Consider the following 27676-nt stretch of genomic DNA (forward strand, 5'->3'; position numbering starts at 1 on the left):
ACATGGATGTTTAGGTGATTAAACCCGTGGACTCTTGTACCTATTTCTTTCCTCATCTTATCTTCAATCTCTTGTCATTTGTCTACCCTATGCTATGGATCAATTCATTTCATGCCAGATAGATCGGCTAACAGTATAATCTGGTGAGCTTCATTGAGTTGCGCAGCCGAAATAAATGGACTTTGCCAGGTACATATCTTCAAGCGGGAGGGAGAAATGAACCGAAGAGAACCGCTTGGATTAAACCATAGACCATCATCGCTTGGATAGCAACTGCAGAGATGCTGGTGCTCTTATTAGTGGGCTGAGAGTCTTCAAGATCGCCTATTAGCTCAGCCGCCAGGTGCCAATACCATAATGGATACCCAGAAGATAACCGATTAATGATCTGGACATGATAGCTGGTGAAGGCTAGAACAGCGAGCAGGGCTTGAATGATTGCCAAGCGAGGGAGCAACCACGTGGCTTTAGTTGATGGTGCATTGACAGCATTCTTTGAAGATTTACTGGTGATCAATGGCAGTTTCCATGCCCAGAGAGCTGACCGAAGAAGCAATGCTAACATGGGCAGGGCTAAGAGGAATAGAGGGATATTTGGTACGACCCAATACCGTAAGAACCCGACATTCCTGTATGACAGATTGAGCAATGGCCATGGGACAGTCTGGTATATCTTCACTTACCAGTATTGTTCTTGGACAAAACGGTATATGCTCGGGATGGTCCATCCACACCATGGACGTGGGGCGTTCGGAGTCATGCAAAAAGCATTAAAAGCGATGAACTGAGGTACAGCCATGCCCAGTGCGATGACACAGCCTCCGAGGACAATGACCGCAAGGCGCGAGACAACTGCCCATGACAGACCTCGACTGAGAATCTGCCGCAGCTGTAGAAGAGCATCATATGCGAACAAGGTTCCACCAAGAATTCCGTTGCTGCGGACCGCTGTGGCTGCTGATATTAGTACAGCAGCTGTAAGGAGTTTCAAGTCCCTTGAAAGTCGCCGGTTGATACTATCATCGAGACCAGATGACGAGTAAAGATAGAACCCAGAGATGCTGAGAAGGGAATAGAGAGCTTCCCCATAGGGTGCCGAAAGAAATGCACCCGCTGGGCTGATGATGTGCAAAGCAGCGGAGAGAAAGCAAAGGGTTTTCTGCTTGGCAGTGTCACCTCCAAAGATGTTGATTGAGAGCCTGTATAGAATCAGGACTGATAGGTAATGAGCGATGTGGGACAGCACAACTGCTACAGATGCAATTCGGGCTGATTCTCCTAAGCTGGCTGATCGAGGTAATACTGAACCCTCATAATTAGCATTTGTGGTAGGAGGTCATTTATCACTCTAGAAGGAAATTGTTGTAAATACCAGACGCAAGGAAGGCCAGAAGCCTGGTATAACCATACCCAAAGGCCCATTCTTGTTCAAAAACATAGCCATGCTCGGCAGCGTGAACGAAGTAGATGGAATCCCATCTCACAAATCTGAGAGAAAGGGGAAAGTGTAACGGAGCAACGTCCGATACGTCTCTGGTCGGATAGAGGAGTAGACTTGTTGATGTGTCATAGCCTAGTCCGGGGCAGAAAGCTACCACTAGGAAGATGAGAGCTTTCCATAGCCCAAAGAAAATGGATAAGCTTCTGAGAGGGCGGCGGAGATTGACAAGGCTTAGACCGAGCGAGGACGCTGATTGAGAATCGGCGCGTCGAGACGGCGAAGTCATCACTGTTCAAGGGAGACAGGGTCTATCTCTTTGCTGTGGGCCCATGTAGACCAAGAAGGATACCGATAACCGTGGCAAGCTCATCAAATCAGCAAAGAGGAGAAGGATGCCGCCGGCACTCTGTACTTCGAAATAGAGCACTAGAACGGCTTTCTTGACATACCGAGGTGCAGTGCAGCAATGATCAATCAGCAGCTTCCGACTGGCGGGACCAATAAGTCATCAAAAGTCTGCACCATTAATCCATGCCAAGACTCGTCAAGTCAGGTGGACCAGCATGTCGGATTGCTCGGCTTCGGCATAATGCAACCGCTGATTCAGCGCAGCAGTGAATAAATTAAACTTCCTAATGCGCTGTATTATTAGTGGCAATACGGGCATTACGTCGATCGATTTGGTGGCGATCCTTTCAGACATTTAGGTAGTTTTGGCAGCATGTTTTACTACCTTGTTGAAGGTGTTGTAGTAAGATTAAAGATTACTGATCGGAATGCAGATAGAAATTGACTGGAAGCGCTTGTGAGTCATGCCAATCACTTATGGAGGAAGAAGAGTGTTCACTGGTTGACTAGACATTCTTTTGACACATTTTTACCTAGGCCCCAGTCAGCCCTATGGGTTAATTTGGGTCTGGAAAAACCACAACATCCAACATAATTATCTTGTGCTGTCAGCAGCGGGATAATCTACTGATAACCAGATAGCCATGCGGCCGTAGCTGGGTCTCTTCAAAGCTACCTAATACAGCGAACTCAAATTATTGTACCATGGAACGATTCTTGCTGTTCCGTAGTCTAGGTCATAATCGATCTTCATATTTTTTCAACAGAATGGTGAAATCAAAGCTTCTGACTCGCATACCCAGCAAAAGAATGACAGGATCTTGCAAGAATTACGAACACAAGCCTATCATACAGATATTTCTGGAAAAACAGTGGTAGCCTGAGCAGACCTATCCTCTGTACGGATGTAGACTGCGCCATTACAGAAATGACCTCACCTTCATCAGTGGTCGTGCTTTTATAGAGTGGAGTTTTGCCTTTTAACTAGTAAAAAGTCGGTATTATCTTCTTCTCTTCTATAGGTAGTACCTGTGTGATAACACCAGAGTATTATTGTTATGCAATGTCCAGTACATGTTCACAAGCCAAATCCAGATTGCTGTGGCACCACAAACTTCACTTTCAGGGATCCATCGGACCATCGACACGTCTGACCAGTTGATCTCTCTTCTTTTGTAGCGTTGAACTTGTATAATTGTACTACTAGTATACGCGTGCCACTACGGGTGTTAGCTGGAGGAGGAATGCTGCATGAAGCTAACAGTTTGGGTTAAAGTGATACATCCAGGTAGCTAGTCTGCACCGTATCTCATGGGATGGCGTCGTCTCGCATTCCCACCTCATTTTCAATCGGACCAACCTTGACTTGTATCCCGTGGATGAGTTTGTTACCTTTTGAAGTCTGCCAAGGACGGAAGCTGGTGTAAGGGAGGTTCCATACTCCCGTACTTTACAAAATTTACCGGCAACTCGGACGTCAACATCTCCGGTTCAACGACAAAAGCCGTCCGATTCCGAGCTCCGGTTTCTGATTAGACGCAAGCCATCGGTTGCTTTGGGCTTCAGCTTCTGAGGCACTATGTGGTTATGCTGGGGATGCTAATTGCTAGTACGTGCTAGGTAGTAAAATGTCATGTTGGGTGATCATCGCGTTTGTGCAAGACTTTGGTCCACAATCAAAGCAGAGAAGACAGAGTTTGGATTTCTAAGGTAGCTCGGCGATGTTCTGAAGAGTTCTTCCGTGCCCCGACAGGGCAACCGTAAGTATGACTGACGGACTACTACTGTTATGGCAATCAGATCGTGAAGATTTATTTTATGGCTTGGACTCCACAAGCATGTCTCGGTCTTTTCCTACCTTTCAGCCCCGAAGATCGTCGTCTAGACCGATTTGGGTCACGGATGCGAGTTGTCGCCCATGGATTGGCCTGGCTGTTCCGATATCCGACGAACGGGTACAGTTTGATTAGTGATGGCATCCATAACCTGATTTGCAATTTAGTCTACTCTGTGCAATTCTCTGGATAGATTCATAGATACCAAAAGAATAATGATTATTATTGTAATAATGGATACCTTGACACATGTGGTTCTAATGTGGATATCCTCTCAAATTTCTAGAAAAATTCTTTTCAACTGACCGCCATCTTCATACCTTCCTACTTATACACATCATGCAGCCTTCCTCTCTGGCTAGTTTAGAGGTACAAAGTGACTAGTCTTCTGGTCATCTCTCATCGTCTTCAGCACCTGCATCGTCAACCCAGCCAACTAGTCTCCATACCAAGACTTTCTTTCCCCCTCGACATTCCAGCTAATTCTCTTAAGACAGTTTCAGCCTCTTCCCCTTGCATTACTGCACTTTATTCTGATCTCTTGCGTCTCTCATTTTCTAGCTTAATTCCTTTCTTCCCCGCGTCCATCGTCGCTGACTCTCGTTTTCCTCCGATACTTCCACACTCCACAGCTCAGCCTCAGAACTGGGGGCGGACAATTTATTCTTACTGTTGCTGTGCAGGTCACACAGAGCTTACGACTTCCCACTTTTGTCATACAATATCATCTTTCTCTCTCTCTCTCTCTCTTCTTTATTCTCAATCTCTCATTACCTCCGATTAGAATACTCAACGACTTTCCCATCCGTGTGGGCACCCGATTTCAATTCTCCCATCTCACCACATCTCAAGTGGGTTGAACTTTGTGCAATCTATCAATCCTTGGCGATTACATCACAAGCTGCCTCTGCATTCGCCTCTGCCTAGTCAATCAATGTTCCACTTAATGGGTAGACAGCAGTCTTTTGAATTCATGAAATAATGCTATTCAACCTTGGCTGGACGGCGGATGCTGCTGCTGCCCATGAGAACGACCTTGTCGCACCCTCATCCGAGTCACGACTCTCCAGTCCGGCACCGCATCCCTCTCCAACCATCTCCTTTCCTACTCTATCCTCTCTGGGACTGGCGGAATTATATCATCGATACAAACCAACGGAAACTAACCAATCGCACAAAGCACCACTGCGTACGATGCCGCTGAGCCAAGTGGAATCGATCTCGTCCAGCGATGACAACTATACAATTGTGGCCCCAGCTGCAGATCGGCCTCCCGTCAGCCGCGCTCACTCAGTTAGGAAACAATCATCACGCCCGAAAACTATCTACCAATTGGCCCACCCAGCGGCCCACGCACGTCATCGGCGGCTGAAACTTCGACCAAAGCTTCTTCTGCAGCTACAGAGAGTCTCTCAGACAGCACGGCCCCTGCCTGTCCTGGATGTGCTACCATCAACAGTTTTCCTGCCGCGGTTGGCTCGTAAATTCCCTACAATTTTTAAAGGGAAAAAAGGACTCGGACCGGATGATTTGATCGTTGTGACAAGCGATTTGTACGAACGAACGGTAGGAGATATCGCAGACAAGTATCTCAGCTCGGACGAAGAGAGCCAGGAAAACCGGGAGGTTATTGCGACGATCTGTCAAATTCTCAGGGAGGATGCTTTGTCCCAGGGAAGAGCGGAAATATGTCTGAGCTCTGGTCCAGCCTGGGAGGCGATCCCGTTGCCCAATGGGTCGTATGAGTTTAGAGCGCAGACGGATCAGGGGGTGCAGGTTTTGCGTTGGGTCTCGCGTGGAGCAAAAAGCCGCCGGGTATCAGCACCTCCTGGGGGTTCCCTGCACGAGGATGGCAAACGTTTTACATTCAGTGTTATCAACCGCAATACCCGTCGACATCCGGTCATCGCATCGATGACTCGCAATGTCCTTGAAGTGTTTGACGAGTATTCTATGCCTTCTGACCCCACTCTTTCACCTAGTTGTGGCATGTCGGTGGTCAGTGACTCCTCGGAATTGGACATCCCCCTGGACCAAGAAGTGATCAAAACGGATGGTAGTCTTCGGACAATCATTATACTGACCGCAATATGGGTGGCATTTAGAGAAGGTTGGTCGCAAAGTTTTACATATGATGACTCGGCTGTAATGTTGAATCCGAAAGGACTTTGTTCGCCCGGAGGGTCCAGACAGAGCTCTCCAACGGCCGTAAGACCGCCGGACGATTTTCTTTCCGAGAAACGGGATACATATTTGGACGAATTGGTGCTCAACAAAGCCGCGCATCGATCGTCGGTGTCGAGTACATTTCCGTTGCAAACGCCGGGTCCTTCTGAGCGTGCCAGGTCGATGAAGTACGCCAGCTTGCCGAAACGCTCGAGGTCCACTGGCGCCGCTTTTATTGAGCGGTCCAATAGGCGAAGTGCCTCCGGGCTGGAAACCCAACACAGTAGACATAGCATGTTTCCGGCGACACAGGAATTAGGCAACACTGACGCGACGGAAATCCACACTGCTGGCGGGTCTTCTCGCCACAAGATAGGCGATTTCACGACTTCTGACGGTCCAGACACAGCGCCAGACAAGTCTACTGATACGAAACGTCGGTCACGGAAGCATTCGACGGCGTCCTCGGAAAAGGGCAGCAGACTGCTCGAAACCAGAGCGATAGACTCTGCCCCGTCCAAAGGAAAGCGACGACATCGACTAAGCGGTTTCTTTGACTTCTTCACTAAAAAGAGCGGACACCACTAAGCGAAGACTGGTGCTTCGCTGGTTCTTCGCCATTTACGCAACTTGCATCATGTGCGCGAAACCATGTTTCCATGCGGGCCCATGGACTATGCATGGTTTCGCACCCACCGGCTCTGGAGGCCTTCTCACTCATCATCTCATCTCCTCGCATTTCTAGCATTATGATTCCCACGGTATCAATGACTTTTTACTTCCACTTTTGCATTTTCCTAGTTTTGTATCCCATCTGTGTGGTTACCTAAGGGGCATCTCATCTATGATATAACTTAGAAGAGTGTACATAGAAAAGCGTCTGAAACTAGTGTTTGACCCTCAGCAGCTTGACTGCATAAATGCAACCACTTATCTACCCAGATACTGACGGATACCACCTTGCATGTATGTATGTACACGACCAATCACCGCTCAAGAGCTGTTAGAGCCTTGGGGCGGTAAGGTTCCTCAAGGTACTTTATCTCCTCCGGCGTCAGCTGCACCTTGATAGCAGCAACCGCCTCGTCAATCCGCTCCTTGCTCGACAGACCCAGAATAGGGTTTTCCTTGGGATGACTTAGCACCCAAGCAATGGCGACCTGCGCCATGGAAATATTCTTCTTCTTCGCGATCTCCTCGACCCGCTCGACGATGGCCTTGTCGGCTTCGGTCTCGTGGCTGCGGACCAGCAGCTGCAGCGCCCCGTCGGTGTTCTCACGGACGGAGGAGCGCGAGCCCCAGGGTCGGGCCAGGACACCGCGCGCCATGGGCGACCAGGGGATGAGGCCGACGCCGGAGTCGAGGCAGTACGGGATCATCTCGCGTTCTTCCTCGCGGGCGAGGAGGTTGTGGTAGTTCTGCATGGAGATGAACTGGTGCCAGCCGTTGCGGGCGGCGATATTCTGGAGCGTTTGGAATTCCCAGGCGGCCATCTGAGAAACGTTAGCGGCCAGGGTTCAATTGTGACCAGCCAGAAAGAAGACGGGGGAACGGACCGTGCTGGCGCCGATGTATCGGACCTTCCCGCTCTCGACCACATCGTTGAGAGCCTTCATGATTTCCTCGCGGGGCGTCTCCCGGTCCAGACGGTGGATTTGCAGCACGTCGATGTACGTGCCCAGCCGCTTGACGGAGGCATCGACCGCATCGAAGATGTGCTTGCGGGAGAGTCCCACCCGGTTCACCCAGTCGCCGTCGTTTCGGCCGCAGGCGGAGATAAGAGGCATAGTGCCCTCGTTGCCTTCGTCCGTGACGCCAAAGTAGCATTTGGTTAGGATGACGACCCGATGTCTGGGGATGGAGTACTTTTTCAAAGCCTTGCCGATGATCTCTTCCGAGAGGCCGTGGGAGTATGTGTCGGCCTTCAAATGCATTAATCGGGTCAGAGGATATGGCTGCGTCGCTTTTTTTGTGCCCCTGAGCGCTCACTCACCGTATCCCATGTGTTGATGCCTCGTTTGTAGGCATGTTCAATCAGAGGAAGGGCCTCGTCCTCGTCGAGGACCCAATCCTGCCACTGTTTGGAGCCATAGGACATGGCTCCTAAGATGATCTTGGAGATCTTAAGGCCCGAGTTGCCCAAACTATTTCCATCGGGTCAGATTAGCCGCGCGAGGACCTGGACGAACAGCAAAGCATTGAAGGAGCATACCGGACATATTCCATTTCATTGTTGGAAGCCATTGTATGCACTCTTGGTAAAGTATCAGAAAAAAGTACTCAATGCGCAGCAGCGACGTAGAAGACAGGTAATAATACGCACCGAATCGATAGAGTCAGTATTATGGAATAAAAGGCAAATACACCAAAATGACCAAGGGTTGAAGCAAGTCCGTCTGTTGGTAAATAACTCCATTCTCAAAAGCCGCGATTATTATTAAGCTGGCCTAAGCTCCGGGCACTGACGTAGAACGAACCAACCGTGACTCAATTTTGGTCTACTGGATCTGCCGAAAGTCTGAAGCGATGATGCGCTTGAGCCGAAGAGTAACCGATCAGTGCTGTTGCGGGTCTCGGATAGCTCATCGTCCGGTCCAGAAAGTCGGTTAAAGCATCAGCTTGGCCCCTACTTCTTTTAACGGTTCACATTAAGAAAAAGAAAGGAAATATGTTTAAATAGCCGAGTGCTGGAGCAAAGAAGCATGTCGGATGAAGCCATGCTTCTATGGGCTAAGTGGGCCTGCAGTCCTAAGTAGCTTGCTTCTACGGAGTAAACGTACCAGACGCTAGACCCATCACCTGCTTATCTCCGATCATCCTCACATCTTCAACTTGATGATCGCCAGAAGCCATGTCACATAGCAGGGAGAGTCACAGAGAGAACCGAGATGGAGAAATCATTTGTGCGAAATTGTTGGATGCCAGCTGCCAATCCTTTAGTCGCGTCGGTGTGGGGAAGGCAATTCAGCAAGGTCTCAAATCCGAGAGCTTGTCGAACTTTTCCGAGACCGTGCTGAACTGCAGACTGCGTCGGTGCATACCTATTTAATACCAGGTAGCTGACCGCGTTCCGACCTTATCAATAATCTCAGAAGAACAAGTAGGTTAGTCCATAGCAATGGATGCGTTGACAATCATCGGGCTCGTATCGAATGTCAATCCTTCATCGACTTCGGATCTACATTTGTCGAAGAGGAGCGCGAGATGCACAACTCCGCCTCGGGGGCCACAGGCGATGCTCTCAGCCATGGGCTCATTGCAGGGGGAAATGCGGAAATTCGTCAATGAGCTTGTACCATCAGGTCAAGACCAAGCCGTCAACAAGAAGTGACGAAGCGATATGTGATCTCGCCAAAGAATGCAAGAGTGTGGCGGAAGATATATCGAAACTCTTAGATAAGGTCAAAGCAAAAGTATCCAGTTCGAGCTTCCAGAGCGTCCGTAGCGCGATTAAAGGTCTATGGTATGAAAAGGACATAACGAACATGCAGGATAAATTGGAAAAGTGCCGAAGTCAACTGGGATTGCGACTCCACTATATCACAAGGTGCGTGTTTATTTCTCAATGGCTCACATGGAGTGCAGGCTTGCTGCTTGGAACAGTTTTCCGAGATCAAAGATCAGCTGGAGATACTTGCGAAGAATCCCCAGGAGGCTGGCACTTGGGTTGTGATGCTCCAAGGCCAGGTGCAAATAACATGTGCCGCTGGTGCAACGAATCATCTGGATGTATTAAGATTTGCGTTTCTAGCAGGGTATATAATGCTTCTATGGAAACACTTCCCTGATCGAAGACGGATCCGCATGCAATATCCGACGCAAGTGGACATGAAAATGGGGCCAGCTGGAGAAGACTCAGCCTGGAGCTTGATCATGCTCAAGCATTGAGTGAACTCTTCGGCCACATCATATAATCAATTGACCTCTCTGACCGGAAACGGGTGTATCCAACCTTCGCAATGCTGCGAAAAGCAAGAAATACGATTTTCCCTTACCACTGCCCTCTTATTCTTTCATCGACTGTTCCAGAATCTCTTGATCAGTGGAAAGAGACGATATGGAGAAATCCCTTGGAGGGTTTTGTGCCGAGGATGCTGTTTCGCAGTTTTTTTTTCCCTTTTCCTAGCTGTATGATATATACCGCTAAGCAGTGTCCCGGAAGCTGTGATAGCTTCTAAAGCTGGATTGATGACAGTAATGACAATGTATAGTTAACTAATCTCTCCAACTATGTAAGTCTTCTGCAACAGTCAATGCTAATGCTGGTTTTCCATATTCGGCACACTATCGCCCGACACAGTCCCGCTTCGGCCGGGACCATGCCCAAAACAGCAACCGTCGGGTGCGAAACACCAAGGCCACAAGGTTCTCCTCCCCGAACGAGCGAGTTTTCATTGGCATCCTGGCGGAGACGGATTGCCTAGCAGGGTATAAGTTGCATGCATCCTCTGGAATGGCGTAGTTGCTGCGTAATTAGCTGATGTCTGAATAAGCTAAATCAAAATTGGGTACCCCGTAGTCGTTTCACAATCGTTTTTTCTTTCTTGTGTCTTTCTCTCCCTTCCTGCATCTGTGCTTCATCTCCAGCTTGTGTCTGTGCCTTTGGACGGTAAGGACGCTTTCTTGAGAGGGGCGATATCTGCAAGCTACGGTCATTGACATGGCTTCCCTACTGGACTTGGAGTTGGACTTCTCCTTGAATTAAATCGCCCTAGATTCAGAACTTTGACCTAGGTATTTAACTATCTACATCCCGTGGACTATGCACGCTCCAATGTTGACCTCTCGCTCATAATCAACAGTCAAAGGTAATCCAACATCCGACCAAAAATGGAATCCGAAAATCGCTGAAATTGAACACACACACAACACAATGAAGATGCCTTCCGCCTAAGCATCGGTCTTGAACGTTGTCAATCGCAGCTTGATCGCGTCCTCGGGCTCAGTGGTGTCCAGCTCCCGAAGGACGCCAGATCCGACATCATAGATGAGCCCGTGCACCTGAAGGCCTCGCTCCTGCATCGCCTCCAGCACGACGCTCTTCTGCGTTAATGCCTTCAGGCCCTCCTTGACATTCAACTCGGCCAGCTTGACGACAGCATCGTCCTCGGACAGAGTTTGCAGTTCACCGAGGTGCTGCTCCCGGAGCTGGCGCAGGGGAATGAGCCAGGGGTCGAGGATGCCCAGGCCCTTGTTGCCCAGGGCAGCGGCAACACCTCCACACTTGGTGTGGCCGCAGATTACGACGTGCTTAACGCGAAGATGACGCACGGCATACTCGATGACGGCGCCCGAGCTGAGATCGGCAGGGTGGATCACATTGGCAATGTTACGGTGGGTGAAGACATCACCGGGCAAAAGGCCTAAGATGGTGGTCTCGGGGCAGCGGGAGTCGGAGCAGCCGATCCAGAGAATCTCAGGATGTTGACCGACAGCAAGTGTGGGAAGCAGCTCAGGGTGCTCTTGGGAGCATTTGGTAGCCCATTCCTTGTTCTTGGCGAGCGCGGCAGAGAATTTATCTGGAAGTGAGTCATTATTAGCACTCGTCTGGGCTTCCGATTTTTGACTCGATCGCAATGGCGCTGATGTGGAACAGGGCGAGCGATGCATTAAGCTGACGGTGGAGGTTGGACACATATATACGGTCTGAGATGATGGTGGATATACGCCTGCCCCGCGACCCCGAAACGCTCGTGCGACTGCCGTCGGCAAACACAGAGCATTGGAGCGCGGTAACAGCCTCGTGATGTTCATTGTGAAAGATGCAAATATACAGCAAGTATTGTGAGAAGGGCTTGCTGTTTGCGAAGCAGCGACGGGAGCGGGGGAAGATCCGATGGAAAGCGATCGAAGGGGGGGAAAAGGAAAAAAAAAAGGAAAAATGCGGGAAGGGCGAAATCGGAAAAGGGACAGACGGGCAACTCAGCACAACCGCCGCAAACCGATCAGAAACAATCTTCGTTGGATGGATAATTATTGAGAGAATGACGATATCCAAATGATGCGAAACGCTCGAGGGGCAGAGAAATGACAAAGACCACGAGTTGATCAGGGTTCAGGAACAGAGCATCCGGAGATGCCAAGAAAGGAAATGGGCACGTACCGGAGTGACTCATTTTGTCGCAGCGAGGGTCTATCACCAATTGAGGGGATCACGACAGCGGTTGCAGAGAAGATAAAATGAGAATATTCGCGAGGAAGAACTGGAGAGATGAATGGCCTGGTTGAGAGGGAGATTAAAAATGATGAACAGTTGGCCAAGGACGGAATTGTCCATGGCGCCGTGGGGGACCACGAAAAGGCCCGGTGAGCCGGAAACAATTGCCAGCGGCATCGCGGCAATGCTTAAATCAGACATCTCGTCGCGATCGCATGATTTTGCCTGTACTATGGAGTACAGAGCACCAATATCGCGATACGTGGCTTGCTTCAAATTAGAATTCCCTGATTACCGCTTTCCAGCATCATCCGAGTCTCATGATTCCGATCCTGTTCGATGGGTAGATTTCAGGAGTCAGGAGTCAAAGTGAGCCATTTCGATTCCGCCGCTCTATCCGCTTTGGAAATATGACAGCCATGAGGCACCTTCTGAATTACTCTTTATAGTAGGACTCCTGTATCACTCTGAAAATCGCGCACTCTCCTTTTATTTCGTCACTTCTATATATACATACATACACTCGTAATTTTCTGGCCAAGCTGAACCGCTTATTTTATACACCAGAAAGAAATGACATCAAATCCATACAGATCCGCCCAGGAAGAAACTCCTTCAAGAAGCACCTCCACGTCCACCGACGTTCGCCAGAGCCTTCTTCTGGTCTTCGCTGAGCTGGACCTCAGGTAGTGGACGCGCCCCGGTCGCAGAGGCAGATGGTGGGGGTAGGAATCCAATTGTAACGAGGTAGGAGGCGTAGAGACCGACAAGCTCCTCGGTCACGCCAGCGCCAGCAGAGGCATCGATACCCGACCAAGTGGCGTCCGCACGGAGGGAAGCAGCGGCGTGAACGTCATCCAGCTCAGGAGCCTTAGTGTTGGAGGGCAGGTCTGCCGTCACGAAGTGGTAGAGAGGCATACTGAGGCAGCAGTTAGTCCGTGTTTTGCACTAGATGTAACGACCTCCATAGGGGGGTGACTTACAGTGCATGCTGTGACTCGGGATCATCGTGCTTTCCGTCATTGACGTAATGCTCCAGAGACATCTTCCATGGGACATAGTCGACTTGGGGTACGTCGTATCCGTAGGCCTGCAAAGCGCCCAGGAACTGGTTGAAACGAAGCCTGGGGTGTCCGGTCACCTGTGCGACCCCGATTGGCGTACAAGGGGGCCGGAAGGCACCAGCGATGACGACGCGAGCAACGTGGTCGACGGGCACCATGTTGACAGTGTTGTGGATGTTGGGGCGGGCGGAAAGCTGAATGCATCCCTTCATCATTCGAATGAGGAAATCGTCCGTGTTTGTGGCTAGAGAGTAAATGTTAGTTAATTTTTTCAGTCCAATCTTAAGCGCAAAACCGGTCGGGGTATGATGGATGATGCTTACTTCCGGTCTTGGAGTCACCCAGAACGTAACCAGGACGAACAATGGTTCCCTTCAATCCTCTCCGGCCGGCCTCTCTGACGAGGTACTCGCCAGCCCACTTGCTTTGTCCATAACCGGTTCCCAACCCGACGCTGCTACCCTCCAGATCGTCATCCTCGCTGATACCCGCACCGCCGGCCGCAATGATACGTTCCGACTCAAGGACATAATGGTCATTGTCGAGTACACTGGTCGAGCTGACAAAAGAGAACTGCTTGGGTTTTCCGCTAGCGCAAAGCTTCAAAGCATCAATGGTACCCAAAACGTTGGCTGGCTTGAGAGTAGAGTAAGGGTACACCCAGTGCACCAGAGCACCGTTGTGGATCACAGCATCCACTCGTTCGGTCAGATCATTCCACAACGACTCCGACAGACCGAACCGTGGCTCTCCCAGGTTACCACAGACGCACTGCAGCCTGCTAGTCCAGGTCTCGTCCCAGAAGCCGTACGCTCTGCATGTAGACCGAATGCGATCAAGAGCCTGCTCGTCGCTCTTACCACGAACGAGTGCCACGACCCTTGCCAAAGGCGACTTACGAGTGAGAAGGTCACGGAGGATGTGCGCACCGAGGAATCCAGTTGCGCCGGTTAGGAACACGGTAGGTTCGCCCGAGAGCATGTCCTCGGTTCGTCCAGGGAAGGACTTGGGCAAGGTCTCAACTAAATTCCTAGCATCTTTGGAATATTCGTCATCAGCTTCGTTGGAAGTGGCCAGAGTATCTGCGGTGGCATCAGTCTCGTTGGCATTACTGGCGAATGACTCGAAGTTGATCAAGCGATCGATTTCCGCAGCGAACCCTCTGAGGGTAGGGCTACGGAAGATGGCATTCATGCTGATGTCGATTCCGCGCCACCTGCGTCTCAGATCGAAGAACATCTGCTGAGCCAGGATACTGTGTCCTCCCAGATCGAAGAATGAATCGTCAGGTCCAATCATGCGAGCGGTGACGTTGGTAATGCGGTTAGCCCAGATCTGGGCCAAAACCTGCTCGGTCTCAGACAGAGCCTGCAGGACGGATGACCTGCGGCGAGGCGCTGCCGCACTGAGTTCGGCGGTATCTGGAAACGGCAATGCAGGCTTGTCGATCTTGCCGTTGGGATTCAGAGGCATCCGCTTCAGAGGAATGAAGACAGTAGGCACTGCATACGCAGGGAGCTTGCTGCGTAAGTGTTCCCGAGCGTCATCGCGAAGAGGCCGGAAGCGTCTGAGCATGCCAACCATTCCTTCGGCAGAATCATCATCCTTGAGGCCCTTGCTTTCGAGCCATGAGGACCACTTGCTCATATCTGGCACGAAGTAGCTGACCAAAGTCGGCTCCTCAAACTTGTCCCTTCGCACCAGAGTGACGTTCTCCCGGACAAGAGGGTGCCGAGAAAGGTGCGTATCGATCTCACCGAGTTCGATGCGGAACCCTCGGATCTTCACCTGATCGTCAGCACGCCCGGAACACTCAACATCGCCAGATGGAGTGTATCTACCCAGATCTCCACTGCGGTACAAGCGATCTCTGGGTCCAACGTAGAATTGCCTCCAGGGCTCGTTTGCGCCCTGGCTTTCAGCCTTGTCCTTGTCGACCCACGTCTGCGGATCAACGAACCAGTTGGTGAGGAATTTCTTCTTGTTCAATTCCTCGTTGCTTAGATAGCCCTCTGCCAGGCCACCCGCACGAACGTAGATCTCACCAACTTCGCCAATGGCGCAAATGCGGCTAGGGTTGAAGCGGTTGACAACCAACATCTGCACGTCGACCATTCCGCGACCCGCAGGAATGACGTCCTTCATAGTATCCAAGAAGCCCTCCTGGCTAGAGTAGCTGGGGATTTCATAGTAACTGACCGCACGCTGAGTCTCAGTAGTTCCATACATGTTAACAATGTTGACATTAGGAGCCAAGGCCTGCAGAGAACGGCAGTCTCGCTTGATCAGGATATCACCAACGAAGAAAGCATGATGAAGAGCAGGGAACTGCGCAGAGGCACCACCGACAAGAATTTGACCCATTGCAGGTGTCAGGTGGGTAACAGTAGCGCTATACTCGCGCATCCACTCCGCAAGTCTCTCGTTCTGAATATCCTCACGGGCCGGAACCAATAGCTGGGCTCCCAAAAAGAGCGGTGTGAAGATGTCTCGCTGAATAGGATCGTGAGCGATACCACTCAGCATAGTGAAACGATCATCGGGGTTAAGCTTGAAGGTCTCGGACATCCATGGGAAGTAGTACGCCAGAGAGAAATGACGTCCTCTGACGCCCTTTGGTCTACCCTCAGAACCGGAGGTGAATGACAAGGTCGGGGTCGAGTCGGGACCGACGACGACGCCCACGGGCTTGTACTTCAAAGAAACTTGATTCGCGAGGACGTCTTGACCGTCAACAGATCCTCCAACCAAAGCACCGTCATTCTGCAGTGCCAGCGCGGGAATCTCCGTCCGCAGCTCAAGGTTTTCATCGATGAAAGACCGAACAAGCTGAGTCAACTCACCAGCTTCCTTCGTGGCCTTCGCGATGTTAATGAGTGCTCGCGGGCGGGCAACATCGAGGTAGATGCACTGCCTCTCAGGCGGATAGGCAGGATCGATGACCGAAAAGGTTGCACCGGCCTTGAGAATACCCATGACAGCTACCACAAGGTCAACGCCACGGTAGGCATAGACCATGACAACATCTCCCCTCTCGATGCCAGCTTGGACCAGGTGGTGGCCTAGGATATTCGACGCCTCATTGATTTGCCTGTAGGTGAATTCACGGTGAGGAGACTGCTCCGACTTGGTCTCCACCACACAAAGCTTGTCCGGATGCTTCTCGGCATTCTGTGCAAAGATATCATGGATGGCTCCGCGAAAGTTGGACCAATGCAGATCTGATGTGGGGTCTGGTAGCAGCGACAGCTGATCCTCCGTCATGAAATCAATTCTTCCAACCGCTTCCTCGGCATTTTTAGAGGCGTTATGCACAATCTGTGCAAGCTGCTTAAGAATGATAGCAATCCTGGCGCTTGAGAACAGACGCTGATTGTAGTATGCACCCAGCTCCGCCTCGGACGCGGACCCCTTCGCGTTTGCAACATTGACAACTAGGTCGGTGGTTTCGAAGGTATTGGCAGGGTATTCTTGTGATGACGCAGGGGCATCGTAGGCAGCAAAGCGGAACAGGATCGGGGCACGTTCTGACTTGGTTTTTTCCTGAATGTAGGACCGTAGGCTACCCAACGGAACTATATCGGCAGCTCCTTGATTGAATGCCTGCTAGATGATCAGAGATGGCCAACAACGAACGACAGTACCACATACATTCTCGACTTTAGAGTATAGCTGTTGGAAGGTCTCAGACTGCTCAATTGAGACCCGTAAGACAAATGGCCGGCCGTCTTCTGCGGAGCTGGTCGCAACAGCGATATCCTCATCGCCAGTCAAACGAGCTACGAGAACAACAAAAGCAGTCAAGAAAGCAATGAATCCGGACGATGATCCAGAGAGTTTTTGCAGTCCGGTATGCACATCCTTTGGCAGCTTGAGAGATTCAAAGGCCTCAATTGCTCTCTTCAGATCCGCCTTTTGGTTCTCGGGATAGTCTCGGGTCAGAGGAGACACTGTTAAATTTTGTAGCCTCTGCGCCCATCTCTCGAGGCGATCCTGTAAGGAGGCTGTTTCAACACCCATTATTGCGGTTCAGAGGCCCGAGACTCTTGTTTGGGCGCTCGACTTCACAACAGGGGCCGGATATTGAGTGACAGGGCGGAAGAATAATAATAGTATGAGTCAAGAGGGGCATCTAACTATGAGAAATGTGCCGATTTCGCTGGCCCAGGCCCCACCATCATCTATCTGTCGCCGTCACCGCCTTTTGGAGTTTCAGGCATTAAGGCATTAAGGCATTAAGGCACCATGGTACGTTAGGATGCCAATGCTCGCCGCAATAGGCCTAGTGTACTCCCTATTTTTCCTATACTCATGGATGCGGCTGTGCAGGTACCTGGTACCTAACTTGTTTAGGCTACGACCATACTGTTCCTGGGTCCAACGTACCGCTGGTCTGATGAGGTAGTAACGAAAGACCTGGGTCAAGGCCAGGCTACGTACCTACGCTGTATAGATACGAATGGCCTTCACAGTATCAGCACTGGTTCAGCTCTGCTCGTTGCTTGCGATGACCTGAGGCTTCATCTTTTCTACGCTGTTGACTCGTTGCAAATGTAACGGTGATGCCGATTTGCTTTTACTCCGAAATTTCCACTTGAATTACCGCGATCGCAAGCGCAACGTCGTTCTTTACGCACTTTCCTGCAGGAGTCCAACCCCTGTCGTAACCATCAGAATCTGCTCTCTCCCTAGAAAGAGAGAAAGATGATTCCGCATCGAAGCACCGCTCTCTTAACCATTATCGTTTTTGTCGCCCTCGTACTGGTAATATTTTCGTCCTCCCCCAGCTCCGCATCATCCTCTGCAGAAGAAGCGGTCTCTGGCCCAGCGAAATATGTACCCCGGCCGAAGCTCCCGTCTCTGAGTGACTATCACCTGCCATTCTTCCGGCCAGCTTCCCATAAACCTCCAGAACAGAAGAATAGTACCAGCGGCGAGTCGAAATGGTTCAGCAATTTTGCATGGATCAACCCTTTTTCGTCGTCCATCACTCTCGATGAGAACCGTTCCGTACTGCCTCCACTTCGAGAGAGACCCTTCATCTATACCTATTACGAACCGATTCACGGAGATAATAAGGATGCAGAGAACGCCGACGCGCAGCTTCTTCTTGCCTGGCGTCGGGCTTGGTTCGCTCAGGGGTTTAGGCCAGTCGTGCTCAGCCGTGGCGAGGCGATGAACAATCAGCTCTACGAGATGGTACAGACCTTGAAAATCAATAAAGATCTTGAGTATGATCTGTTCAGGTGGCTTGCCTGGGGTCATATGGGCACCGGCTTGCTCGCCGATTGGCGCTGTTTCCCAATGGCGCGATATGATGATCCGCTGCTGTCTTACTTTCGTCGGGGGGTCGATCCTGCGCAGATTACAAGATTCGACCACATTGGCAGTGCTCTTTTCGCTGGCGAGAAGACACTTATCAACGACGCGCTCAAGAATGTGGTGCAAAATGCGCTCAAGAGTGTGGACGAAAAGGCGAGATCCATGCTGGACATCATGCCCGGGGAGATTTTCAAGGTCGAACAGCCGAACGCTCTGGCTTTCTACACCTCTGCGACCATCACTACTCACTATCCGACACTCGCAGAGAAGATCGTTTCCTCGCCGACCGCTGGGAGACTGGCGCTCGTCGAGCTGGTCAACTCACATCTTCATAACACATTCCAGAACTCCTTCCAGGCCGGCATTGCTGTTTTGAAGCCCTTCCCTGAGCATACGACCGCCCTAGTGGAACCCGCCCTGCGCCTTGCCAGAGCTCTCGGTCAATGCCCGAGCTCGCCAATACCCGAATCTTGCCCTCCAAATCTGCAGAAGTGTCATCCGTGCAACCCTGACCGGCCGATGCATATCAGTCAGCCCGCTACTTACAAGAACTCATCATACGTTTTTACGATAGGCACTCTCCCCCACCCGTACACTCTGATTAGCCTGCAACAGGGATCTGAGGAAGTGACCACTCGACATATTCGCCGCGAAACTGAACGCGACCCATGGCTGACGGAAGTGACTAAAGACCGACTGAGTAATGAGTTTGGAGGCGCTGCCCGAGCGGTCGTGCTGAAGCAGGCCGTTGCAGACGACTCGGCAATCGGCACTTCATTGTGGATGACTGTGGAATCGTTGCCAGCAAACAACGGTCAGGTCTTGCCTTCGGCACTTCTGGACGAGTTCGAATGGCAATTCGGATTCAAGATCCCTCGCAGTGGCCCCCCCGAAACCAAGAAAGAAGGCGAAACGAAAGAGTCTGCGCAAAATATCAACAAAGGCTCAATGCAGAACGCCAACCCAAGCAAACAGGGCATCGAGAAGGAATATGATCTAATCACAAAGGCAAGGGAAGTCTTGAAGAGCAAGGAGACCAACAGGATTGGCATCAAAGACGTGGCTGAAGCTTGGAACCTGGCGGACACTGAAATCTGGCGCTTCGTCAGAGCTTATCGGTACGTGCTTTCATGTCCCTTCTATACAGTGCGCACGAATGCAGTTCATTGACTAACTTTACTACTACAAATAGGGCCCGAAGCGTCGTTGAGCGAAAGAAATGGGAGGAAGAAGAGAAGGATTTCGTTGGTGCTAAGCTCCGAGAATAGAAGACCAACCTGAAAATGTGGCTTGCAATGTTGGACATTATCTCCTGGCTCGTGTGTCCTTTGATACATGGGAAGTTTCTTCTGAGACATATTTCTATCTTCTTGTGTTATAATATCTGGCTTATATAGGCGATAACCCGTGTCCCTGGGCGGAGCACATGGATTGGCGTTGCTGCTTGAGGAATTAAATCAAGCTTTCCTCGAATTGTACCTCTCGTGGTCTCTCGATATTAATAAAAAGCACCAGTGATGTCCAATTGATTGGATATGCGCACATGCCAAACAGTCTCACGAATCTCGAGAAATAATGAATGCTACTCTGGAGTACGCTGTTCCACTGCTTTCTCGTCATTGGCAGGAACTCCAACCCATGGATGGAGGCCGTTGCTTTCCGCTCTCCAAGTGCATTGCCCATCGGATGGTGGCGATCCCCGCGAAGGGGCGATAACGAAGCGGGGTGGGGTGGAAAAAGGGTTGATAAGAGGCGATAAACTATTTTACTAGCCTGTGCATCACAGTTGTAGACACTGCACACATATCTTTTCCATATCACTTTAGGTGATGGATTCATCTGCTGCTGCTTGAATTATTATCACAAATATCATTACCGTTGCTCATAATCCGGATCTCTCTGATTATTGATCCGTCTCTTGTGTCGCCCGCTGGACGTATGCATTTCATCTTCTCCGTTTGACTCTACAACGAAACTATCCCCTGAGCTGGGAGAGCTCTCTCTGAGAGCATCCACACATAGGACATCAGACTTTGAGCTCCGTCTGAGACTCCAATGGCGCCCGGAATCTTGAGCTCGCCACTTGTGGTGGAGGAGGAGCCTTCCAAGGCTATTTCCTTGGCCCAGTTGACCGAGGACTGGGATGACACAATTCGATTCTACCTCAATGGCACAAAAGTCATACTCGATAATGTCGATCCAGAGCTCACTCTTTTAGAATACTTGAGAGGGATAGGATTGACGGGAACTAAGTTGGGTTGTGCAGAGGGAGGCTGCGGTGCCTGCACAGTTGTAAGTCAGGACGACATTGACGGCTGAGCCTGTCTTCGCGACAGAAATTCTTACACCGTACAGGTCGTGTCCCACATCAACCCGACTACCAAGAAGATTTACCACGCATCTGTCAATGCCTGCCTGGCACCGGTGATAAGTGTCGACGGGAAGCATGTTATAACGGTTGAGGGTATAGGGAATGTGAAGGACCCTCACGCAATTCAGGAGCGGCTGGCGATTGGAAATGGCAGTCAATGTGGCTTTTGTACACCTGGAATTGTGATGGTATGATCTTCGTACTCCACAATATCTTTGTCGATTAGGCTGACTTGATTGATCAATATTCTAGAGCCTTTATGCACTCCTTCGCAATACCCCCGAGCCCTCGCAACATGCGGTGGAAGAAGCTTTCGACGGTAACCTCTGTCGTTGTACAGGGTACAGACCGATTCTGGATGCCGCCCACAGTTTCACGGCCACAAATGTATGTGGGAAAGCAAGTGCCAACGGTGGAACAGGTTGCTGCATGGAAAAAGTGAATGGTACAGGAGGGTGCTGCAAACAGTTGTCAAACGAGGATACCAACGATGGTAGTTCTCCGAAGTTCACACCCCCTGACTTTATCAAATACGATCCAGGGACGGAATTGATATTCCCGTCGGCTCTCCAGAGACACGAGTTTCGACCCGTTGTCTTTGGGAATAAGAAAAAGAAGTGGTACAGGCCGGTCACTATGCAGCAACTATTGGAGATTAAAAGCGCACACCCTGCGTCCAAAATCATCGGTGGAAGTACGGAGACTCAGATCGAAGTGAAGTTCAAGGCAATGAAATACAACGCGTCTGTCTACGTGGGCGACATTCCAGAACTTCGTCAATACTCCCTCAAAGACGACCATCTCGAACTCGGAGCCAATGTGTCTCTCACGGACTTGGAGTCAATTTGCGACGAAGCGGTTGAAAAGTACGGCCCGGTACAGGGTCAGACTTTTCAGGCCATCAAGAAACAACTTCGGTATTTCGCAGGAAGGCAGATCAGGAATGTTGCGTCCCCCGCGGGGAATTTGGCCACGGCATCTCCCATCTCCGACCTAAATCCTGTGTTCGTCGCTACGAACACTGTTCTCATCGCCAAGTCTTTGAGAGGGGAGACCGAGATCCCTATGGACAAGTTCTTCAAAGGTTACCGGTTGACTGCCCTTCCAGAAGATGCCGTCATTGCGAGCTTGCGTATTCCGATTTCATCCAAACATGGAGAATATCTTCGGGCTTATAAACAGTCAAAGAGAAAGGATGACGACATCGCCATCGTCAACGCCGCTCTGCGTGTGTCACTTTCTCCATCAAACGATGTGACGAGTGTGAACCTAGTTTTTGGGGGCCTAGCACCTATGACGGTATCCGCGCGCAACGCAGAGTCATTCTTGATTGGCAAGAAATTCACGAACCCTGCGACGCTCGAGGGGACCGTGAGTGCTTTAGAACGGGACTTTGACCTAAAATTTAGCGTCCCTGGTGGGATGGCAACTTACCGCAGGTCTTTAGCCCTTGGATTCTTCTACCGATTTTACCACGATGTGCTCTCTGAGATTGAGGTCAAAGATACGGATATTGACGGAGATGTCATTGCTGAGATTGAAAGAGCCATCTCCTCAGGGCAGAAAGACCACGAGTCCTCGAAGGCCTACCAACAAAGGGTTCTGGGTCAAGCTACACCTCATGTGTCTGCGTTGAAGCAAGCTACTGGAGAAGCGCAGTATACGGACGATATTCCTGTGCAGAAGAATGAACTGTACGGTTGCCTGGTCCTCTCGACCAAGGCTCATGCGAAGATAGTCAGTGTCGACACAACAGCCGCATTGGATATCCCTGGAGTCTATGACTATGTGGACCACCGGGACCTTCCTAACCCAAAAGCGAATTGGTGGGGTGCTCCAAAGTGCGATGAAGTATTCTTTGCGGTGGATGAAGTCATGACTGCTGGCCAGCCCATTGGCATGATACTTGCAAGCTCTGCTAAGATTGCCGAGGAGGCTTCGAGAGCTGTGAAGATCGAGTATGAAGAACTGCCCGCAATCCTCACAATGGAGGAGGCAATCGAGGCCGAATCATTTTTTGACCACTTCCGCTTTATCAAATGTGGCGACACGGATAAGGCTTTCGAGGAAGCGGATCGCGTATTCCATGGAGTATCAAGAATGGGTGGCCAAGAGCATTTCTATCTGGAAACTCAGGCTTGCGTAGCCATTCCGAAACCTGAGGATGGGGAGATGGAGATCTGGAGTAGTACTCAGAATCCCACGGAAACGTGAGTTTTATCCTTTTGCTGCATCTCGATGCAAACTAACTTCCGAATAGCCAAGCATATGTTGCTCAGGTCACTGGTGTGGCAGCCAACAAGGTTGTGTCTCGAGTCAAACGACTTGGTGGCGGCTTTGGCGGCAAAGAGACGCGGTCGGTACAACTAGCAGGCATTTGTGCCACAGCAGCCGCAAAGACCAAACGACCAGTTAGATGCATGTTGAATCGGGATGAAGATATTGTCACCTCCGGCCAGCGCCACCCTTTCCTTTGTCACTGGAAGGTTGGCGTGACAAAAGAAGGGAAACTCCTCGCACTTGACGCCGACGTATATGCCAATGGAGGCCACACGCAAGATCTGTCTGGCGCAGTTGTAGAACGAAGTCTCTCCCACATCGACGGAGTTTACAAGATTCCAAACGTTCACGTCCGTGGCCGTGTCTGCAAGACAAATACTGTTTCCAACACTGCCTTCCGTGGGTTCGGTGGCCCTCAGGGCATGTTCTTCGCCGAATCCTTCATGGAAGAGATTGCCGATCATCTTGGCATTCCTGTCGAACAATTCCGTTCGCAGAATATGTATCAGCCGGGAGACAAGACTCATTTTCACCAGGAGCTCAAAGACTGGTATGTTCCGTTGATGTATAAGCAAGTACTGGAGGAAAGCTCCTACGATGAACGCCGCAAGGCCGTGGAGGAGTATAACAAGAAACACAAATGGTCCAAGCGTGGAATGGCCATCATTCCCACGAAGTTTGGCATTTCCTTCACAGCTTTGTTTCTGAACCAGGCTGGCGCATTGGTCCATATTTACCACGACGGCAGCGTCCTCGTCGCCCACGGAGGAGTTGAAATGGGCCAAGGACTGCATACAAAGATGACAATGATTGCAGCAGAAGCACTTGGTGTTCCCCAGTCCGACGTCTTCATCTCGGAGACGGCTACAAATACCGTCGCCAACACATCTTCCACAGCAGCGTCCGCCAGTTCGGACCTCAACGGCTATGCCATCTTCAATGCATGCGAACAGCTGAACGAGCGACTGCGTCCGTACCGTGAGAAGATGCCCGGGGCCAGCCTGAAGGAACTCGCCCATGCAGCCTACTTCGATCGTGTTAACCTCTCCGCCCAGGGCTTCTACCGTACCCCTGATATTGGGTACGTCTGGGGGGAGAACAAGGGTCAAATGTTCTTCTACTTCACGCAGGGTGTAACAGCCGCGGAGGTAGAGATTGATACACTGACCGGCGACTGGACGCCTCTGCGCGCCGACATCAAGATGGACGTCGGACGCACCATCAATCCATCCATCGATTACGGGCAGATTGAGGGTGCGTTCATCCAAGGCCAGGGCCTCTTCACCACCGAAGAGAGTCTTTGGCATCGTGCCTCGGGCCAGATCTTCACCAAGGGTCCCGGAAACTACAAGATCCCTGGTTTTAGGGACATTCCCCAGGTCTTTAACGTCAGTCTTCTGAAGGACGTCGAGTGGGAGAACCTCCGCACGATCCAGCGATCACGGGGTGTCGGTGAACCACCGCTATTCATGGGCAGCGCTGTCTTCTTCGCCATCCGGGATGCTCTTAAAGCTGCGCGCAAGCAGTGGAATGTCAATGAAGTGCTTAGCTTGCAGAGCCCGGCCACGCCCGAACGCATTCGGGTCAGCTGTGCGGATCCCATCATTGAGAGAGTGAGGGTTACGCCTCGCGAAGGAGAGAAAAGCTTCTTCGTCGCGATTTGATTATTGTCTATGGATGAGGGGGTTTATGATTACGACATTTTGGCTATACACATCGCATCAAGGCTTCTGGCCTCTGTTATATTTCCACAGATCGGTCTATATATGCATGTTTCAATGCTTGCATAGCAGTTATGCTAGGGTATGAATGACATGACGCAGCGATCTGCATTTTTATCTATTTCGAACACTGTTCTAGATTCAGTTTAATGCTCAATATCTTGATTATCCTGTGAAATCTAGACTGAAGGCATGACATCTGTACTGCAGCTGTCATGATGTAAACGAATATCATGCCGAATAGATCAATAACGTGCATGAATGGGTATGATAGCAACGCTTCACGCCAAAGATGCTACAATACAAATGAAAAGCACCAGAAAAGATGACGAACGAGACGTCACCGTATCAAAATTCGTATAATCCAGCTAGCGCTTCTCCATGTCATACTCGACATAGCTACTTCCCCGCAAGTCCGCAGCGCCATCCACCTTGAGCGCAGACCCGTATTGCCTCTCCCCAGCAAACCCCAATTTTTCATCCTCATGGCGACTACTGCTCGCGGGAACAGCACGTGAAGCCACCACGGTGCTTGTGGAAGCCTCATACCGAGGAGCCGGCGCCGAAGCCGGCATCGAAAGAGCGTCTGTGTTTGTGTTTGGAATAGCCGTCAACGGTACGTCGATGAATCCTCCTGAGTCTGACTCGTGGTGGTTGACCCGGGCTCCTCCTCCCTCACCGCGGTTTCGGTCTCGGACCCAGAACAGACTTAGGGCTCGGACGATGCCGATGAGCGCGATGAATACCCAAATGAGGATGATGACCGCGGAGATGATTGTCTCTGTGCGGAGGCCGTCCTCGACCTTGTTGACGACTCGGATGACTACCTCGGTTATTTTGTTTGAGGTCTGGTCGCCCGCATCAGCGAGGAAGCTGTCTGAGGGATTGGAGCTATTGCTGGCGATGCTGGCCGCCGCCCCGCGGGAGAAGGTATCGTTTGGGAGTAATGGGAAGTCGATGTGCGCGTGGTCATGGACCCAGGTGAGTCCCTTCTGGATACCTTGGACTTTGAGTCCAATGAGACACTCGAATACGTCCATGAGAGGCTCGTAAAGGAGGGTTCCGCCGAAGGTGTCGTTGAGGACGCCGGTCGTCTTGTCGACGAAGGTGTTCAGCGTGACGTTTAAAGCGGTCGTGCTGGTGTTGACCCAGCCAAAGACGTTCTCGTTCAGGTCGTGGTTCATGTGTCCGATGACGCCGTTGGCGTCGTTTGCCCACTCCGCCGAGGCATTCTGTAGGCTGTCGACGACCTTGTCCGCAAACGCGCCGACTTGCGTCGATAGCTCGGGCACGGTTTTCTCAACGGCTTGCAGAAGCAGATATTGACATAGACAAGAGAGTAGTCCGGCTACTCCGAGACAGAGAACGAACAACGCTGCGGGCGTTGTTGCATAAGCAACCGCCCAGCGTACAAGGATCTGCCTGCGGCTATTGCTGAATCTGCTCGCAGCTTTGATGCCGGCTGCGGCAGTGTACGGTCGAGACACGATGTAGACAACGTCCATGGGGTCATGGGCTTCCTTCCTGACTAGTTGAGAGCGTTCCTTCATCGAGCGCCAGCGACGGATCTCCTGCCATGCCATTGGGAAACAAGCCAGCGTCGCCGCAACGATGAGAACAGCGATGAAAATCTTGCGCGCTGTCATGACCAAATTTGCCACGCTGTCGAAGAACGAGTCTATGCCGTTATTGCCTTCACAGAATGTCAGCTGTTCTTTTGCTGGAACAGGAAGCAGAGATCGATCGAAAGTGTATGTTCCGAGAGATTCATTGACGAGCTTTTTGACCTCTTCAAATGGTGTGCGCAAGACTGTTTGGGTGAAATTGTTGACTTCATCAAAGGTCGGAAGTGAGCTATTGAGCTTGTCAAGCCCTTTGTCAATTGAAGAGGGCAGCTGGAGGTTCTCCAACGTGCTGATCGAGCCGTTGAGGTTCAATGTTGGTACGCTGGCTCCAAAAGCACTGGCGACGTTGTTCACGCCATCAAGGAATTTATTGAATGCGCTTTCGAACGTGCTGACGGCTTTACCAATGTCGTCTCCGACCTCCTTAACAGTGGAGTTCAAAAAGTCCGCGGCCTCTTCAATCACGCCCACCGCAACATGCACGCTGCCTCTAACCGCCAGAGTGAAAAGACACAGATAAGTCTGGTACAGCACTTTGATGATGAAGAGGACCAATTCTTCGACACCAGTGATGGTAAGCATCAGCATCGATTTGAGGCCGCTCACAGCCTTCTCGACTCCGGTCGCTGTTAACTCGTTGACACCTTGGGATAAATAATGGGGCATAGAAGCCATCGAGCTACCCATGGATTCGACGCTCGTGCAAGCAGAAAGGGCTTCCCGTTTCGCCGTGCTCATGTCTGCCTGCAGACCTGAAGCAGCTAGCAAAACTCTGACCAGAACGAGAAGCAGCAGTATCGTCCATCGATTGATCCATACTTGCGATAAGCGAGCCCTGAGGCCAAGGTAAGGGGTCAGACCGTCCGGAGGCAATGTGATTATATGTCCCTGGTTCGGACTTGGGGCGTGAGCTGCGTAAGGGGGCAGAAGAGGAAATATCGATCGACCAGATCTTGAGAATAACATGTCGATAATCTATATGAAGAACAAGGTTGAGCGATAGGCGCTCCGATTGAGGTATGCAATCGCAAAGAGAATGTGCAGAGAGTGGAGGTGAAAGATGAAGCAGAGAATATAGAAGAACCCGTAAAGATCAAAGGAAATGTTGACCGGCAACTGTGGACTTCAGAGAATGAATCAGTCTATTGAGGTCTCATGACGCATGCTCGAGTCTATCAAAGATGAATGAAAGAGGCTGTCGCGACAAAGAATGGAAGTGTTAGCGCTTGTCAAGACAACAACAAAGGAAAGGCAACAATGACTTAATAAAAGCACAATGAATAGAAAAATTCGGGGCGAATAGAATTTATATCTGCAAAGCAGCTGCCTGTTTTCCGCTTCAATGA

At 50.8% G+C, this 27676-nt stretch overlaps 8 protein-coding genes across 8 annotated transcripts; 3 read left to right on the forward strand and 5 right to left on the reverse strand.

Moving 5' to 3' along the window:
* Window positions 1–199: 199 nt before the first annotated feature.
* Window positions 200–1727, reverse strand: Aud_007221 (DUF409 domain protein; the record flags this gene model as incomplete). Its single annotated transcript, XM_043292114.1, has 3 exons — window positions 200–629; window positions 684–1302; window positions 1373–1727. 3 exons carry the CDS (start codon window positions 1725–1727, stop codon window positions 200–202), a joined length of 1404 nt encoding a protein of 467 aa, XP_043148049.1.
* Window positions 1728–4605: 2878 nt separating this feature from the next.
* On the forward strand, window positions 4606–6378 carry Aud_007222 (uncharacterized protein; the record flags this gene model as incomplete). Its single annotated transcript, XM_043292115.1, has 1 exon — window positions 4606–6378. The coding sequence occupies one exon, from the start codon at window positions 4606–4608 to the stop codon at window positions 6376–6378; it is 1773 nt and encodes a 590-aa protein (XP_043148050.1).
* Window positions 6379–6776: 398 nt separating this feature from the next.
* On the reverse strand, window positions 6777–8034 carry Aud_007223 (aldo/keto reductase; the record flags this gene model as incomplete). Its single annotated transcript, XM_043292116.1, has 4 exons — window positions 6777–7283; window positions 7347–7712; window positions 7784–7934; window positions 8003–8034. 4 exons carry the CDS (start codon window positions 8032–8034, stop codon window positions 6777–6779), a joined length of 1056 nt encoding a protein of 351 aa, XP_043148051.1.
* A 2646-nt stretch (window positions 8035–10680) lies between these two features.
* Aud_007224 (carbonic anhydrase) lies at window positions 10681–11544 on the reverse strand (the record flags this gene model as incomplete). The annotated part of the gene is made up of 1 exon (XM_043292117.1): window positions 10681–11544. The coding sequence occupies one exon, from the start codon at window positions 11542–11544 to the stop codon at window positions 10681–10683; it is 864 nt and encodes a 287-aa protein (XP_043148052.1).
* A 1018-nt stretch (window positions 11545–12562) lies between these two features.
* On the reverse strand, window positions 12563–17031 carry aarA (L-aminoadipate-semialdehyde dehydrogenase; the record flags this gene model as incomplete). Its single annotated transcript, XM_043292118.1, has 4 exons — window positions 12563–12866; window positions 12931–13255; window positions 13335–16614; window positions 16663–17031. 4 exons carry the CDS (start codon window positions 17029–17031, stop codon window positions 12563–12565), a joined length of 4278 nt encoding a protein of 1425 aa, XP_043148053.1.
* A 684-nt stretch (window positions 17032–17715) lies between these two features.
* Window positions 17716–19601, forward strand: Aud_007226 (uncharacterized protein; the record flags this gene model as incomplete). The annotated part of the gene is made up of 2 exons (XM_043292119.1): window positions 17716–19451; window positions 19526–19601. The coding sequence occupies 2 exons, from the start codon at window positions 17716–17718 to the stop codon at window positions 19599–19601; spliced, it is 1812 nt and encodes a 603-aa protein (XP_043148054.1).
* Window positions 19602–20388: 787 nt separating this feature from the next.
* On the forward strand, window positions 20389–24648 carry Aud_007227 (putative xanthine dehydrogenase HxA; the record flags this gene model as incomplete). The annotated part of the gene is made up of 4 exons (XM_043292120.1): window positions 20389–20625; window positions 20689–20892; window positions 20957–22914; window positions 22965–24648. The coding sequence occupies 4 exons, from the start codon at window positions 20389–20391 to the stop codon at window positions 24646–24648; spliced, it is 4083 nt and encodes a 1360-aa protein (XP_043148055.1).
* A 425-nt stretch (window positions 24649–25073) lies between these two features.
* Window positions 25074–27296, reverse strand: prm1 (pheromone-regulated protein PRM1; the record flags this gene model as incomplete). Its single annotated transcript, XM_043292121.1, has 1 exon — window positions 25074–27296. One exon carries the CDS (start codon window positions 27294–27296, stop codon window positions 25074–25076), a length of 2223 nt encoding a protein of 740 aa, XP_043148056.1.
* Window positions 27297–27676: the final 380 nt, after the last annotated feature.

This window comes from Aspergillus udagawae, assembly GCF_001078395.1.
Source record: "Aspergillus udagawae IFM 46973 DNA, scaffold_5, whole genome shotgun sequence".
Taxonomy (NCBI): Eukaryota; Fungi; Ascomycota; class Eurotiomycetes; order Eurotiales; family Aspergillaceae; genus Aspergillus; species Aspergillus udagawae.